This window comes from Podarcis erhardii (assembly GCF_964252035.2).
Source record: "Podarcis erhardii genome assembly, chromosome: 1".
Classification (NCBI taxonomy): domain Eukaryota; kingdom Metazoa; phylum Chordata; class Lepidosauria; order Squamata; family Lacertidae; genus Podarcis; species Podarcis erhardii.
Window position 1 is genome coordinate 70,274,391 of NC_138497.1, and position 14,883 is coordinate 70,289,273.

General features: G+C 41.3%; 1 protein-coding gene across 1 annotated transcript in view; it reads right to left on the reverse strand.

Moving 5' to 3' along the window:
- Window positions 1-13,753, reverse strand: part of IPO7 (importin 7) — a 43,086-nt gene extending 29,333 nt beyond the window's left edge. The window contains exons 1-3 of the mRNA XM_081879939.1: window positions 13,542-13,753; window positions 2,135-2,216; window positions 649-802 (exon numbers count right to left, since the gene is read on the reverse strand). Of these exons, the coding sequence (XP_081736065.1) occupies window positions 649-802; window positions 2,135-2,216; window positions 13,542-13,625 (320 nt within the window). The 5' untranslated portion in view covers window positions 13,626-13,753. The remainder of the gene's footprint in view (window positions 1-648; window positions 803-2,134; window positions 2,217-13,541) is intronic.
- Between the last annotated feature and the right edge of the window lie 1,130 nt (window positions 13,754-14,883).

The window sequence follows — 14,883 nt, forward strand, 5'->3', positions numbered from 1 at the left end:
GGAAGGAGCAGAACCACTGTATGACAGTGCCCCCAGCTCCCAGCCCCTCAAGACGGTCCAGAAGGATGTCATGGTCGATGGTATCAAACGCCGCTGAGAGATCCAGCAGAACTAGGAAACAGCTCTCACCTTTGTCCCTAGCCCGCCAGAGATCATCAACCAGTGCGACCAAGGCAGTTTCAGTCCCATGATGAGGCCTGAATCCCGACTGGAAGGGATCCAAATGGTCCGCTTCTTCCAGGCGTGCCTGGAGTTGTTCAGCAACCACTCGCTCAATCACCTTGCCCAAGAATGGAAGGTTTGAGACTGGGCGATAATTGGCCATCGTGGCCGCATCTAAAGATGGTTTTTTAAGAAGCGGTTTAATAACCGCCTCTTTCAGCGGGTCTGGGAAGGCTCCTTCACGGAATTTATTTAATGAATTTATTTAAATAGCCATGCTTCTCAAAAATGATACTGCTAGATCGCCTCCCTTGCCTCATTACCAAATTACATGGGTGTCATGTTCATACCTTTTTCAGCACCTACCTAAATTTATTTGAGATCATAGCAACATCAACGTTAAAATTTCTAGTGACAATGAAGGCTTAAAATAACAAGGAAAGAGTTGGGAAAGAGTGTGTTCTGTGATCATGACTCAGAGTATACCTAATGAGCTCAGGAGAATGAATAATGGCTTCTACAATATTCTCACGAATGCAATGTCTATCTTCTTCTGGTATTGAGTAAGGTGGGATGTCTCCTGGTGTAGTTTCCCGGTCAGGCCAATACTGAGTTATCATATTTTTCAAGTAGATAACACCTGCCAAGAGAAGCATTCAATATTAATATTGTCCAAGCCCATTTTTAAGATTATGATGTCTCTGTAGTAATACTGATTAACACATATTAAAAACAAACCCAAATGAAACATTATTTTGAGATTAAGCAGCAGCTTGTGACTAACATATCTCAGAACATATCTAAGGGAGAGTGTCAGTGTGATTAAGTGGTCACAGTGTCACAACTGACACCTGTGTACCAACTTCCTACTCAGATATGAAGCTCTCTTGGTGATCTTATGCCACTCACAATCAGTCTAACCTATTTCATAGGGCAACTGTACAGCTAAGATGAGACAAGCCCCCTATAAGCTCTTTGATGGAATTATGGGATACAGGTCTGATGTCTGATGGATATCCTCAAGACTGACTTTGAGCACTCTTTTATGCTATGATCATCACAGTGTCACCTTTGGACAAAAGTGAATCCTTTGGAGGGGTATGAAATTTCTTCACTGTCAAACCTACCCAACTTCACATAATCTTTCAGAATTACTCTGAACTTTCTCATTTGCGCTGATGTTTGGTGACTGAGTTGTCAATACTACTGAATTCAACAAATCATTATTTTATCCATGTTTATATTTCCAATTCATCATATTGGTATCAAACAAGATTTTATGAAGTATAAACCAACTGTAAAAACAAAGTGTTTCAAATGTAACTGTACCATGATGCAAAAATATAATACAGCTGCAGGCCATGCAAACAAAGCCTTCAGAATGCTATGGAACTTACTTTAGCTCAGCTTATATCACAAGAGAACCATAGAATAGTATTTCCCTTGTACACCTCAGCTGGCATGAAGCAAATCTTTATGCCTACATTCATGACTGGACTCCAAATAATGTGCAAAGCCTGCTGTTATTCCAACAGTCAAATTAGTAATGCATGCATCTCAAACACAATTAGCTTGAAGAGTCTGGTATTATCCCAGCAGTACTATTTCTAGCAAATAGGTTACTTCAGCAGCCATTACGTACTTTTTAAAGAAATGAAATGGCAAAGAAGGATGAGTTGAACTTTCATCTCAAAATATTAACACACCATTGTCATGTAATCATAAGCACACTGAAGACACGGAGCTTTGTATGGAGAAATATGTGTGTTAGTTCTACCACTGTTGAAGGATGACTGGTAGTACAAGCGTTTTCCCTCACCAAAACACTCATACCTATTTTCTAAGACCGTATGGCTTCTGTTCATATTATCTAGGTTACAACAGCTTTAAAATCTACTTATCATTACGTATTTTTGCCCACGGTCAAATAATATTAGCATACATACTATAATAAATAAAATAAAATACTTGCCTGCCTGTCTCACTGGTAAATCCAGTTGCTCCGACATAGTGATTTGAAGGAGAGTTGAAACGAAGTTCACTGATTTGTGAGCCTGTAAAGTAAGTGAATACGGTGCAGTCAGATGTCAAAATAATTTGTGGAAACCATTACAAATAAAGCTTTGTAGTTTTCAGAGTGCTGTATGTTCTTCAACTAAAGCTAGACAGCAGGAGGTGGGGGCCCAACTCTTTAAGAAACAGCACCCAGAGCCTCTTAGCAGAGGACACACTTCTGGTTTCCCCCCTCTTTCATTTCCTATGGGCATGCTTCCCTTCTGTTTTCCTCCCGCTCCCAGACGACTTTCCCATTTGGGAGAAGAGATGCCTATCACATTTAATGCCCTTTACTCTGGCATAATCTTATTAAGAGCTGCTATCTGGCTGCGTGAGATGTTATCAGCTTTAATACAGGAAGTGGAAATATATGCATCACTTTCTCTTGCTCCATTACTTGCATTTTCAGCTTTATACACTTAGCAAAAAAAAAACACTTTACAGAATTAAGGAGGAGGCAGAAAGGGGACAAGCATCTGGGGGGCAAGACTTTGGCAATCCTAACCACCACTGCACCCAATGTGTTTTGACTACATGTGATTCTGGCTTTATGTGCTATCCCTGGAACATAACCCCCCACATAATTTGAGAATTGACTGTACTCAAGATTTCTCTACCTCCCACACAGCATGTCTGGAAAGATGGCAGCTCAGGAATCCTTCCCCTCTACCCTCTATTACAGTTTGATTTTTGAGCTGCAGACTATTCCTTCTTCCCCTCCACATTTCACAAACAAAGGTGCTCTTCCCTCCTTCCTGGTTTGAGAACACTGTGCCTGTGGCTAGGACCTTATCTCTATCTCAAGAGCATGACACTCCACTCTTATGAATCTGCCAGTGTTTATTAGGAACATGCAACACAAATCTATGCAGAATGAATCAAAGTTGAGTTTAAAGTCCTAGGGTGTGTGTAAGAGACAATTCCTGCTGTTCACTGCAAGTGACTTACACGCTTGTAGTGCCAGGAAACATTTTGTAAGCATGCTATCTTCCTCCTCAACAAATTTATAGAATTTAAGATGAGACTACTAAAAAGAGCTTGAGCAACAATTTAGGAAACCAACACAATCTTATTCTTGATGGGGTGGGGAAAGTCTCAGACTACACCTATCAACCATGAGTACTGATTAAGAGATCTTGTCACAGAGGGATATTTGCTTTAGAGGAACATCACAGAAATGGAAAAGCTAACGGCTCCAAGGTTTGCTTTAAAAGTTTCTCCAGAGAGATCAGAGGGGAAATTGTTCTTAAAAGTCCTGCTACAAATAAATAGGGAATGGCAGCAGAGAGAATGCCCACAGCCACTCAGACTGGATTTAAAAGGGGACATAAAAGTAGCAAGCAGATATTCAGAATCCCTAGCCCTATAAACACACACAATTGGCAGCAAATATTAAAAAGAAAAATACATCTCCAAGCACCTGCCTGCCCCTTTTTAAAGAAGTCCCAGCACTCACTTTAGGAAAATCACAGGTTAGAGTATTGAAGGAGGGGAAGAGTATACAGATCAATGGCTATAAGCCTAAGCCCTTAGTTTCATTAAAGTCCAAACTACAATGATCAGCCCTCTTGCAACAAAGGTGTCAGCTGTAGTGGAAACACAGATTTTTTGATTGTTGTAAGAATTTTAAGGTCTCAAATATAGAATAAATATTAATATCCATAAATGCATACATATATGGTGCATTTAATACATACATGCATACATATATGGTGCATTTAATACATACAGGGTGAGTCTTTTAAAAGAGGCCCCGTGGAACATGTGTACTCGGTATCCATGGGGCCTCTTTTAAAGGACTCACCCTGTATATATTAAATGCACCATACACACACACACACACACACACACACACACACACACCACGTGTCTGAAATAGTATGGGAGAGCAATCCTGAAACCATTTTGTCTCTCCCAATTAGCTCAAATATTCCTCTGCAGTAAGGGAGGCAAATAGAGAAAGCCTTCCCATTGTCTTTTTGCTTCCAAGCAAAAAGGCCACATTTGTGTATGAATAAGGTGAGCTTCTGACCTGGATTCAGGAACTAAAGTATTGACCATCACAAAAGAATGGCCAGACTGCCCAGGTAATGCAATCAGTGACTATTATCAAGTATCCTGGCAGACAGGATTTCTGCTGTAGACCACCTTCTTCCATAATGTATATATGATGTTTCAGGGGGGTGGTCTTGGACTACAGGGTGGACAATTTCAAGTGTCTATATAAGGGCTTGTGCACCATTGTTCAGGGTTCTCCTCCCTCCTGCATTGGTGAGTGGGGACCCTGTTGCAACAGTTCCTTTAATAAAGATCAGGCTTCCAAGCTGCTTTGCTTCTCAGTACAGTATACTCTGGCTGGCTTCTGTTACCTTTCTCCTGCAGATAGGGAACCTTAGAAGGGCTCTATACAGGCTCTGGAATACCCTATAAGGGAAAAGCAGCAGTTTTTTCTTATACTGTAACATGGTGTTGTGACCACTACAGCTGTCACCTTTGCTACAAATGGACTGATAAATCAACAACTGTAGTTTAGGTGCTAATGAAACCATTAATCTGCATCTTTTAAAGCTCTTAATTTGTACAATACCAAAATTAACCATCCAGGAAAAGAAAATATAGAACTGGAAGATCACCTTCTGCCACCTAACATTGAAGGGGCCTTAGCCCTATGGATGAGACAAGTTTTTCTATTGCATTGTGGCACTACTCTTTGACTACTATTGACTTTATATTTCATTCACATTTCATTCACTATCTAAAATTCATCTCCAGCTTTGCTAGTGTAAGGACTGTCATCAGTACTCCACTTATGTTCTCTACCTAACAAGTGTTAAAATTAGTGCTAAAAACAGATCTGAATAATTGTCTTCTATATTTTTTATCTTACACTGGGGAAGGGCTGTAATTCAACAGCAGAACATCTGTTTTGCATGCTGAAGGTCCCAGGTTCAAGTCCCATCATCTCCAGGTAGGGTTTGGAACATCCTTTGTCTAAAATGCCAGAGAGGTGCTGCAAGTCTACTGTAGACAATACTGAGCTAGATAGATCATTCGTCTGACTCAGTATAAGGCAGCTTCTTAATGTTCCTATTTTTCAAAAGAGATCAGTAGCTATTGCTTCACCATATCATGCTACAACCAGAAATCCCCTTTACAAGCACAATATATACTCCATTCTATTGCAAACTATGTATTTTTGTTTTTCATCACATTCAAGAATACGTCCTCCTTCTATATCATTTTTTTTCATAACATCTAGCCTGCTGAAGAGTTCTGGTGAATTTGAAAGATGCTCAAATAGGCCACTATTTTTGGTCTATTGCAGGTGTAAGGAATTATTGGATCTCCAGGTGTTGCTGAACTATATATTCCATCATCACTGACTATTAGCTATGCTTGCTTGAGCTGGTGTGAACTGTAGTTCAGCAATGACTGGAGGGCCAGAGGTCCCTGACACCTGGTTTAATAGATCAATAGAGTGACAACTTCTTCCTTCTCTTACTAGAGGCATGTATAGATCAGTAGATTCTACTGTACTGGCAAGAACAGTTTCTAAAGCAGAATGATTTTTTCATCGCACCTTCCAAAAGCACCATTCGCCCTCATTGTGTGTATGGAGAAACTAGGACAACTCATTGTAAAATATTTTCCCTTTAACCACCAGACAAAGCCGAGTCATCTTAGGAGCCGATTACAAATCCAAGTTGTTTGAACATAATGAACTACTCACTGGTGACTCACTTTTAGTTCACTGCCAATATAAAAAAAATTGGCATAGTGACAAACAGGCATGACATAAAAAGAAACCTATTCAGCAGAACAGCATGAACCCAGAACAATCTAATCTTGGTTCAAATATGCTACCTAAAGAGGTGTGATATCATCATGCTCCTGATACAAATTTGGAAAAAGATGCATTAGCTTTAAGCCAACCACTTCTCTTTAATAGAGGATGCATTCATTCATCAGACTTTGTTGTTGTTTTATTATTGTTACTAACTTAAGACATGAAGTCTTGGTAAGTCATAACTGAGAGAAAATGAGACAATGCTTCTGATCTGATCTGCATGGAAATATTGCTCTCTTCCAAGGTGCTGCCTTACTTAACTTGTTATAATTATAATCAGAAAGACTGCCCTTGTAAACAAACTGCAAGGCTGGAAAATGCAAACACGTTAAAGCAAGAGGTGCAAAATGGCATGCAATGGATGCTGTTAATTTAGGAATTCAGTTCAAGCAAAAAGGTGATATTGTATCATCTGCTATTTGTGTCAGTGTACATGAAGCTCTCTCATTATAAAATGCTTAATAAGGTACAATTACAGCCTCAGCCATATTAAAGGCTAGGGATTTTTATTAATGTAACTTCAGGCAGACTTTGGTATAATCACATTTTTAAGGAAAAAAGGTTTTAAACTATATTGCATATAAACAACATGCCTATCTAAAATTGGAAAGCTGAGAACAGGGAATAAAATGGAAGGTGGACACTTCTTTGAATTTCAATCAATATTTCCATTCCAATCTTCTGTACACTTGTTTTTCAAGAACATCATGAATGCTTGCTAGATTTCTCTGGATCATATTCCAATTTCTAACCAACATTCAATATGGAGACTACTTAATTTTTCAAGGTTTTCTTTCTCATTGTCCCATTTTTCACTCTTTTGCCTTCTTCCTTCCACATGCTGCTTATTAAGCATCCTCAGAACAGCTGCTGTAATACAAGTGTCCAGCAGCATTTCAAATTGCCACATTTGTGTATGCTTTCCTTCCTTTATACCAGCCTTTTTATTCTCACAATCTAAAAGAGAAAGACTTGAACAAATTGTGGCTTATCACTGGTGTGGCACAAATTACATCATAATACAACCCAATTGTCTCTCTTAGTTCATCAACAGAGAAGATAGTGAAACTTCTCTTATAAAACCCTTCCATGCAAAAGCTCGTGTTATGCTAAGTTTTAAAAACACTTCTTAGTTTACTACACAGGTAACTTGCATCTTACAGTTATTTAACTTATAAGCTTTGCACGAGTGGTGAAGCAATAAATAATAAACGGAGAGCAGAGGGAAAGCACTATCCATTTATTTATTTATTTCCACCCACCCACCCACCTGTCTGGCAGCACCTAGTGGATAAGTTTGGGAAGGAGGCATGTGGTCTCTGGAAGGGATCTAAAGCCCTCCCTCCTCATTCCCAAAGCAGGGCAAGCACTTAAATGACTTTGCAAAGTAAGCGGGAGGGTTCCCAAAGCTGGGCAAGCAGACCTCCACATTGCAGGGGGCTTGGTTCCAGGGGTTCCTGGCTTTACACATTTTTGTGTATATGCATGGACCCCTGGAACCGAACCCTCGTATAAGAAGTTACCTGTATTGTACTTCTTGGTTTGCTATTACTGACAAGAACCAGAACTGAAATGCAATGATGTCTGAAGGCAAGAATAAATCCTACATATTCAAGTCCTTCAAATAGGTTAATACAGTATGGTAACAATGGAGGGAAGCTACTTCCTAAGACTTGCCATTTCATATTGCATTGATATTCACATGCGTGCAGAAGAACCTGAAACTAACTGAAAAATATCTAACATTTTAAAGAAAGCCTATTTATCTTGTTTAAGAGTAAAGTAACACCCTGCCTTGTCCTCAAAATGCTGTGTCATGGGCATGACTTCCTAGTTGTTTAAGAGCCAAGGAATCCAGTGACATTTCTAAAATCTATGTTTGCTATGCAACCTTATTAACAGAGTTGTTCTTACCACTCCACCGCATGTTACATTACTCTTTCAGGAACTAAACACACTTTGAAGTATTATTTCTTATCAAAGTTCACTTACTCAAAAGTTATGTAAGATCATATTTAATGTTTTAAGCAAAGCTTAAGCCACACACACCACTTTGCTCACTCTGGGTCATTCCAATTTTACAGCAACATAATAGCTATAACACACCAGCTTCCTAAAAATAAAAAATAAAAATGAAGCTCAATCACAGGCAATCTAAAAATATTTATCATAATTTGGTAACATACAAGCAAGTCACTTAAGCCATAAGAATGTTTCAAGGAAAAGGCATTTCAACTAAACTTCTTTTATAAAGAGAATGGTAAAGTAAGTGTTATTAATATGTTCCTGTAGATAATAGAAGGTGGGATACTACAAAAAACTAAAAGAACCATTATCACCGCTTTTAGTTGCCATGGTTTACCGACATTTTAACTAAGCAACAAAAAACTACAACAGATTTTTAAATGTTCTATTTTGGCATCTTTTGATGGCAGTAATCACTTCAAGTCATTATTTACTTCTTAACACAGACCTCCAAAACCTTTAAAAGGGTTAGAATGTCTGAAGATAGGGGAAAGAGGAATGAGATTATTAGGATGCATTCTTCAACTAGAAATCAGATGGATTACTACTAATAAGCATTTTCTTTTTCTAGTTTGAAGAAATCGGGAAAACCAAAGCAAATGTATAATTGCTTCCTAGGTATTCTTCTGAAGTTTGTGGAAGAATTAATAGTGACCTCTCTTTCTTCCGCACTAACATTTCACCAAGCAAGCAAAAAAAACAAAAAACCCAAACAAACAGCAAAATAGGCATAAACATTTAAAACAAAATTAAATGCAACTGCATTCTATCCAGCCACTAGCAGGACAGGAGTGAGTCTAGGACCTAATGAAGAACGATGGTGCTTCCTGTCTCCCAGTAGGAAACTAGGCTGTGGCAGTACACATAAAGGCAATTTTGACAGCTGGCACTAGCCCAACATTTTGTGGAGGCTGGAGATAAGCTAGGAGGGAGGAGGAGGAGGGGTTAAGAAACCTCTGCTCTCTATCACTGAAGCTTTTCTTCTTTAGACTAGGACTAGGAGGACACATTACACTGGAGAAATCCAGTAGCTCTCAGAAAGTAATGTGCTCTAGATTCCTTACATTGTAGGACTCTACACAATATGCAAAAATTAGCATTCAATTGCTAACAAAAGGCACACTCCACACCAACTATATGAATCTTGAAAACTGAAGCGCAATTCTCAACACTTACAAATAAGTTCTGCTGAACTCAATGAGGATAATGTCTGAATAGGCAGACACATATGAGGTTGTAATATAAGTTATATTTAAATAAGACCGCTATTCACAGTGCACCACTATGCACTTCATCAATAATCTTAAACCGGGGTGGGGAGCCTGTGAACCTCAAGATGTTGCTGGACTACAACTCCCATTATCCCTGATCAATGACCATAATGGTTGGGGATGATGGAAGCTCAAGGGTCACAGATTTTCCACATCCTAAACTTTGAGACTTATGTATTGCACATCTGTTTAGCTACCTATTGCATTTATCTCTCACACTTCAACTAAATAACCCAGGACAGCATTTTAACCTCACAACTCCATGATGGATGGATGGATGGATGTATTTCATAAAACTTATACTCCTGACTGCAGAAAACCTCAAAGTGATTTACAAAAAGAATGATGTACGTTAAACTGATATACTGGTGGCCTTCAGTCAAGCACTAATGGCAGAGTAGTAATTTTCCTCATTCAAGTCCAATACTTGATACATGGTTTTCAACCAAAGTGCAACCAGTCCGGCAATGGACACCCACTTTATTCCAGCTGCAACTGTCTACAGCTCAGTTGTTGTTGGCCAGCTGTAAACTGATTATGAGTTGCATCCAACACTGTCAGAGCCCAAGAATGCACTTCTGCTGATGCAAAAATATGTCACAAGCCTCTCCTCCCACTCCTGCCCTCAAGATCTACTTGGGGTAGATCCTCAAGTACTTGGGGAACCCTCCAGAACAAATTATGGGAGCACAAAGGGGGGGGGGAAGGAAATGAAGTCATACAGCACAAGCAGGTGTGCATTGCTGAATTTCACCTTATAATTTTATTTTGCTCAAATGTGATGTGATGACATGACATCTACTCCAACCACATATAAAAGGCTGTTTAGTGAAGGCCTGTGGCTCAGTATTAGGGCACATGTTTTGCATGAGAAAGGTCCCATACTCATTTCTTGATGTTACCAGGAAAGACTCTCAACTGAAACCCAGAGCGCTACTGTCAGCCTGTGATACAAGATTGAACTAGATGGACTAACACTGTTGCATGATATAAGACTGCTTCCTATACAGTATTCCTATGTTAAGCAGCAGATGAGAGCCCATTTTTAAGAGTAAGATGGGTAAGGTAACTGAACCCTTCATTGTATGTGATCAGCTACCTAGTTCCCATTACTAAGAACATATTGGAGTTTTGTTTTACCACATATAAGCATAACTCAAAGATCCACAAGCACCATAGTTAGAACCTATTAATATCATTAAATACTGAATGAATTACTTATAACAATATACGACCTAATATATGAACAAAGCTCTAGTCTAGGGTCAATGCACATTTTTCAGATTAAGACTTATTGAACAAAGCATGCACAATATACACAAGTCTTTTTATTTACCTATATTGATGGACATCTCACAACTTTGAGAATTAAAAAAATTAAATGACAAGAAACTTTCCCAAAAATTTTTTTAATATATACATGAGAAAAAGGATAAAAAGTTTCAACCTGTATACACAGTACTTCTCTGTAATATTTTTATTAGCATTATTTATCAGGACAAAAATCCTAAACGTGCATTTACTGTATATAAAAGACCTACATTTGAAGAACAATGTTGTTAACATTTGGCCATTACCTATAGAGCTCAGACAAGAGGCGAGGACTTTGCTATTTAAACATATGCCAGGAAAACTATGGGCTGTGCTTTCAAAATGATATAATGGAAGTCTGATTAAAGCTTACAATATAATATCATGTTTCAATGCCCAAAAAGCAAGCCTAGACCATTAAGTGAACTGGTACCACTTCTAATGCAGTATTTCACTCAATTGTATCACAATATTTCCTCTGGCAAAAGCTTCAAATTATAAGCACATTTTGCACTTATGCTGAATATGATCGTAATTCCAAATTTCTGCTTATCACATGTTGTGTAGCAGCCATACTAGTGATCTTTTTGATACTACAATATTAATGTGTATATTACTTTTGTTCAAAAAACCCAAAATGTTGCATATTAGCCATATATTAGCATATTTCCCAGAACTGTATGCAACTGTTAGTTTATTAATTCAGTTTCACACCACAAGCAAAATATGATGGAACATTGGAAGGTGTACTTTTTTTTAACCTATGTAGATAAATAGACTGAACATGTTTGTTCACAAACAGCAATAATTTTAAAACCACAATATAAAAAGAGACCTAGAAAAGCAGCTTTCCCCAATTCCTCTTGAAGCCATGACACAATAATTTCATTTTCAACACTGCAGGCTACATGACCACATCTGTTGACAAGTCCAAGCCCCAGTCTTAATTGGTCAATTATTATGTCTCTTTTATACCTCCATAGTGATGTCACTTCCTACACTTTCTGGGTTCTAAAACCATTGTTACCTACGGTGACTCAGGTATCGCCATTCTACCTTTCCGGAAAGAGTGATTTACCTTATCATAAATCACCTACATCTGTTCTGAACCATATGTGTAGTAGTACAGGCTAGATGACCTATTGCAAACCAAAGAATATAAAAAGCATAGCAGACTCTCCTAGTGTCAGCAATATAATACTGTACAAGCTGCCACTGGAAGAGTACTACCATCCTCAATTATGTGACTGTTGCCACATAGGCCCAAGTCAATTCAGATAAGGTATTAGTCAGTCAGCCATACAAATATATGAGGAGATAGCCCATTTGGGCATAATTTTACTGTCTATATGAAGCCTCCTTCCATTCTAATATTTAAAATGTAGGTCTTTCAAATGTTTCAGTATTGTACATTCATCTTCAGTTAGCTTAATCGATGGAAAACCAAGGGAAAGCATGGTGTGCAAGAAAGTCCCACAAACCATGTGCCGAAAACAGTCTCGTCCACCGTTCTCCTGCTGCTTTCTGCACCACACTTTTCAAAGCAGGCACCACATTTTTGAAATTATACCAAACATTAGCATCTAGTTAGTCTTTATTCTTTTAATAAAAATACTTTAGTTTGAAATGCCATTAGAAAGTCCATCAGCTGTTCACTCAAACACACAGCATCATACTGATGTTTTGCTACTCCTTTCAATCTGAGAAGCATGTTAACTAGTTTATGAGTAATAGTAACTATAGCATTTATACTAACTTCTTTGGAATTATTTGAGACGACTTGTTTTGGTAAAGAGTAAGTTTCTCTGGCCTAACTAGATTTCAAGTCTCAAGGAACAACCTGAACAGAAAGGAGCCCAGAAACTGTCCCAACTGCAGTTTCTGAGTTAGGAAGTTCGCTAACCTGCAGTCAAGCTGACAGTTCGGAGCTGAAGTCTGTGTGCTGCATTACTTATGAAACCATTAATTCCAAAAGCCTTAACAGGCTTTCCCTTCCGATCACTAGACCGTCTCAGATCTCTTACAGGGCTCTATTACCCACCAACCTCCTTTCAGCTTGCCTAACCTAAAAACTCAGAAGTTGCGCCCATATATGGACTAACAGCATCCTAGGCTACCGTTTTAAAAAACCACTTTTCGAAAAGGGCAGTTTAAAAACTCCGTCGGTGCCACGATCGGGCACTCCTGCCTCGTTGCCCAGAGGCGGCGGCGGCGGCGGCACTGGAGCGGCTTCAGCCCCTGCCACGCTTCCCCCCGGGGTGGATGAGGCTGCCATGTGCCTGAGGACAATGCTGGAGGGAGCGCGAAGGCGGCCTGACAGCGGGGCCGACCACGGGCAAGGCCTTCCCTTCCGCCCCGTCCACACTTCGTCAGCGAGGCCTCTCCGCTCTCCCTCCACGCCGCCTACTTCCCTCTTCCTGCCCACGTTTCGCACAAGGCAGCTCCGCGCGGCGGGGCGGCTCTCCTGCTGCCACCGGCCTCCTCCCGCAGCAGCCCTCCGCGTGTGCGTGTGAACGGATAAAGTGACACGCGCGATAACCCAGTTTCACCCCCCCCCTCCGGCCAAGTTTCCCTTCACTCCGGAGCTTGGAGGTGACCTCCCTTGTACCCTTCACAGGGCTCCCCCCGCCAGGCTACCTTCCCCTCGCCAGACCCACCGCGCACGTAGCCTTCCCCTCACCCCGCCCGGCCCCGCATGGCTGTTCCTCGGCTCCCACGCCCAAGCTGCCCTCCGTCGGCGCCTGCGGGCCTAGGGCTGCCTCCTGCCGCCCGCCGCCCGGCCTGGTCGCGGGGGTTGCCCCTCTTGGCGCGCTCCGCTCCCGCTCCCGCCCCGGGCCGGGCCGGGCCGCGCTGGCGCCTTGGCCGCTCACCTCGTTGAGCTGCCTCTCGGCCGTCTCCCGCAGCGTGGAGTCCATGGTGCCCCGCAGGGCCTCGATGATGGTGTTGGGATCCATGGCGGGAGGGTCGAGGCCCGGCGAGGCGAGGCGACGCGGAGGAGAGCAGGGGCAGCAGCGCCGCTCGATGCGCACATGGACCCGCCGCTCCACAGCGGCAGCCGGCGGCGCGAAAGGAGGAGAGACGCGCCAAGGCCCCGGATAGAGCTGCTGCTCGCGGCCGCTGGGAGGCCCGACGCCTTCCGCTCGGCTCTTGCCTCCGCCGCTGACGGGCATCACGGGAATTGTAGTCCGTTCGGAGCGCTTCCTCCCAGGCCCCCGTGTATGCTACTCAAACGGGGGTGGCGCAAGCATTGGTCGTGCAGAGGGGGGAAACGAGGACACCGTGTAACGTGTGGATGCTACGTGTGTGGAATAAGGATCAGGAAACATAGTGCTTTCACTGGTTCCATTAGTGCAAATATAAACGACTCTCCCTTGTATGTTTTCGGATAAGGCAGATGCGAAGGAGGGTGCTAAGAGGCAGCAAAAAGTGATGGACCGAGCCTTGGAGCGCTCTGTTTCTTCCTTGGGTTTTCTGTCCGCCCGCGTTTTCTACTGCTGTAACGTTGGACAACCAACCGTCAGCATCCATGTGAGGTATTGAACACTGGCCGCATATATGCAAACACAAGCTATTAACCACTATATTAATCCTATAGTGTTTTTATGGCTATGCCCAAGTACATATTCATGGTTTTATAGTCTTGGGTAATCAAATTCACCCCAACGCTCATCCTACTGATTTGCAGCCCTTTTTACCTTTTATATCTCTTATTCTCCCAAGAAAATATCCAGTCCAGCTGGAGCCTGCAGGCCAACTTTGATAGGTGAGCAGGACATCCTCATGTCAATCAGACAAATGTACAGAGTGCAAATTGCCTTTAAGAATATTCTACATTACAAGACCTAACCATTAGCTAATAGGGGGCTTTGGGGGCACTTTAAAAGGGGCTTTGCGATGCCTGACAGTCAGCTGATCTGACACACAAATATATATGTATATGTATGTATATATGATATTAGGCACTCACAGCTTGCCTGCAACACTAAAACATGGTTTGTTTAGCTTTCCCATAGTTTGTTTTTCCTAACAAACAACAGTCATAAGCCATGGTTTGTTGTTGGGTTATGAACCTTGGCTTGTTCCATCATTTCAAAAGCAAATGAAATGGAAAGAGAGACAGAGCTGCACACGAACTACAGTCCTCCCTAGATTTCTTCCATTAAAGTTTTGGAGTTGCAGACCTAATCCATACACCAGGGGAACCTCTTGTAA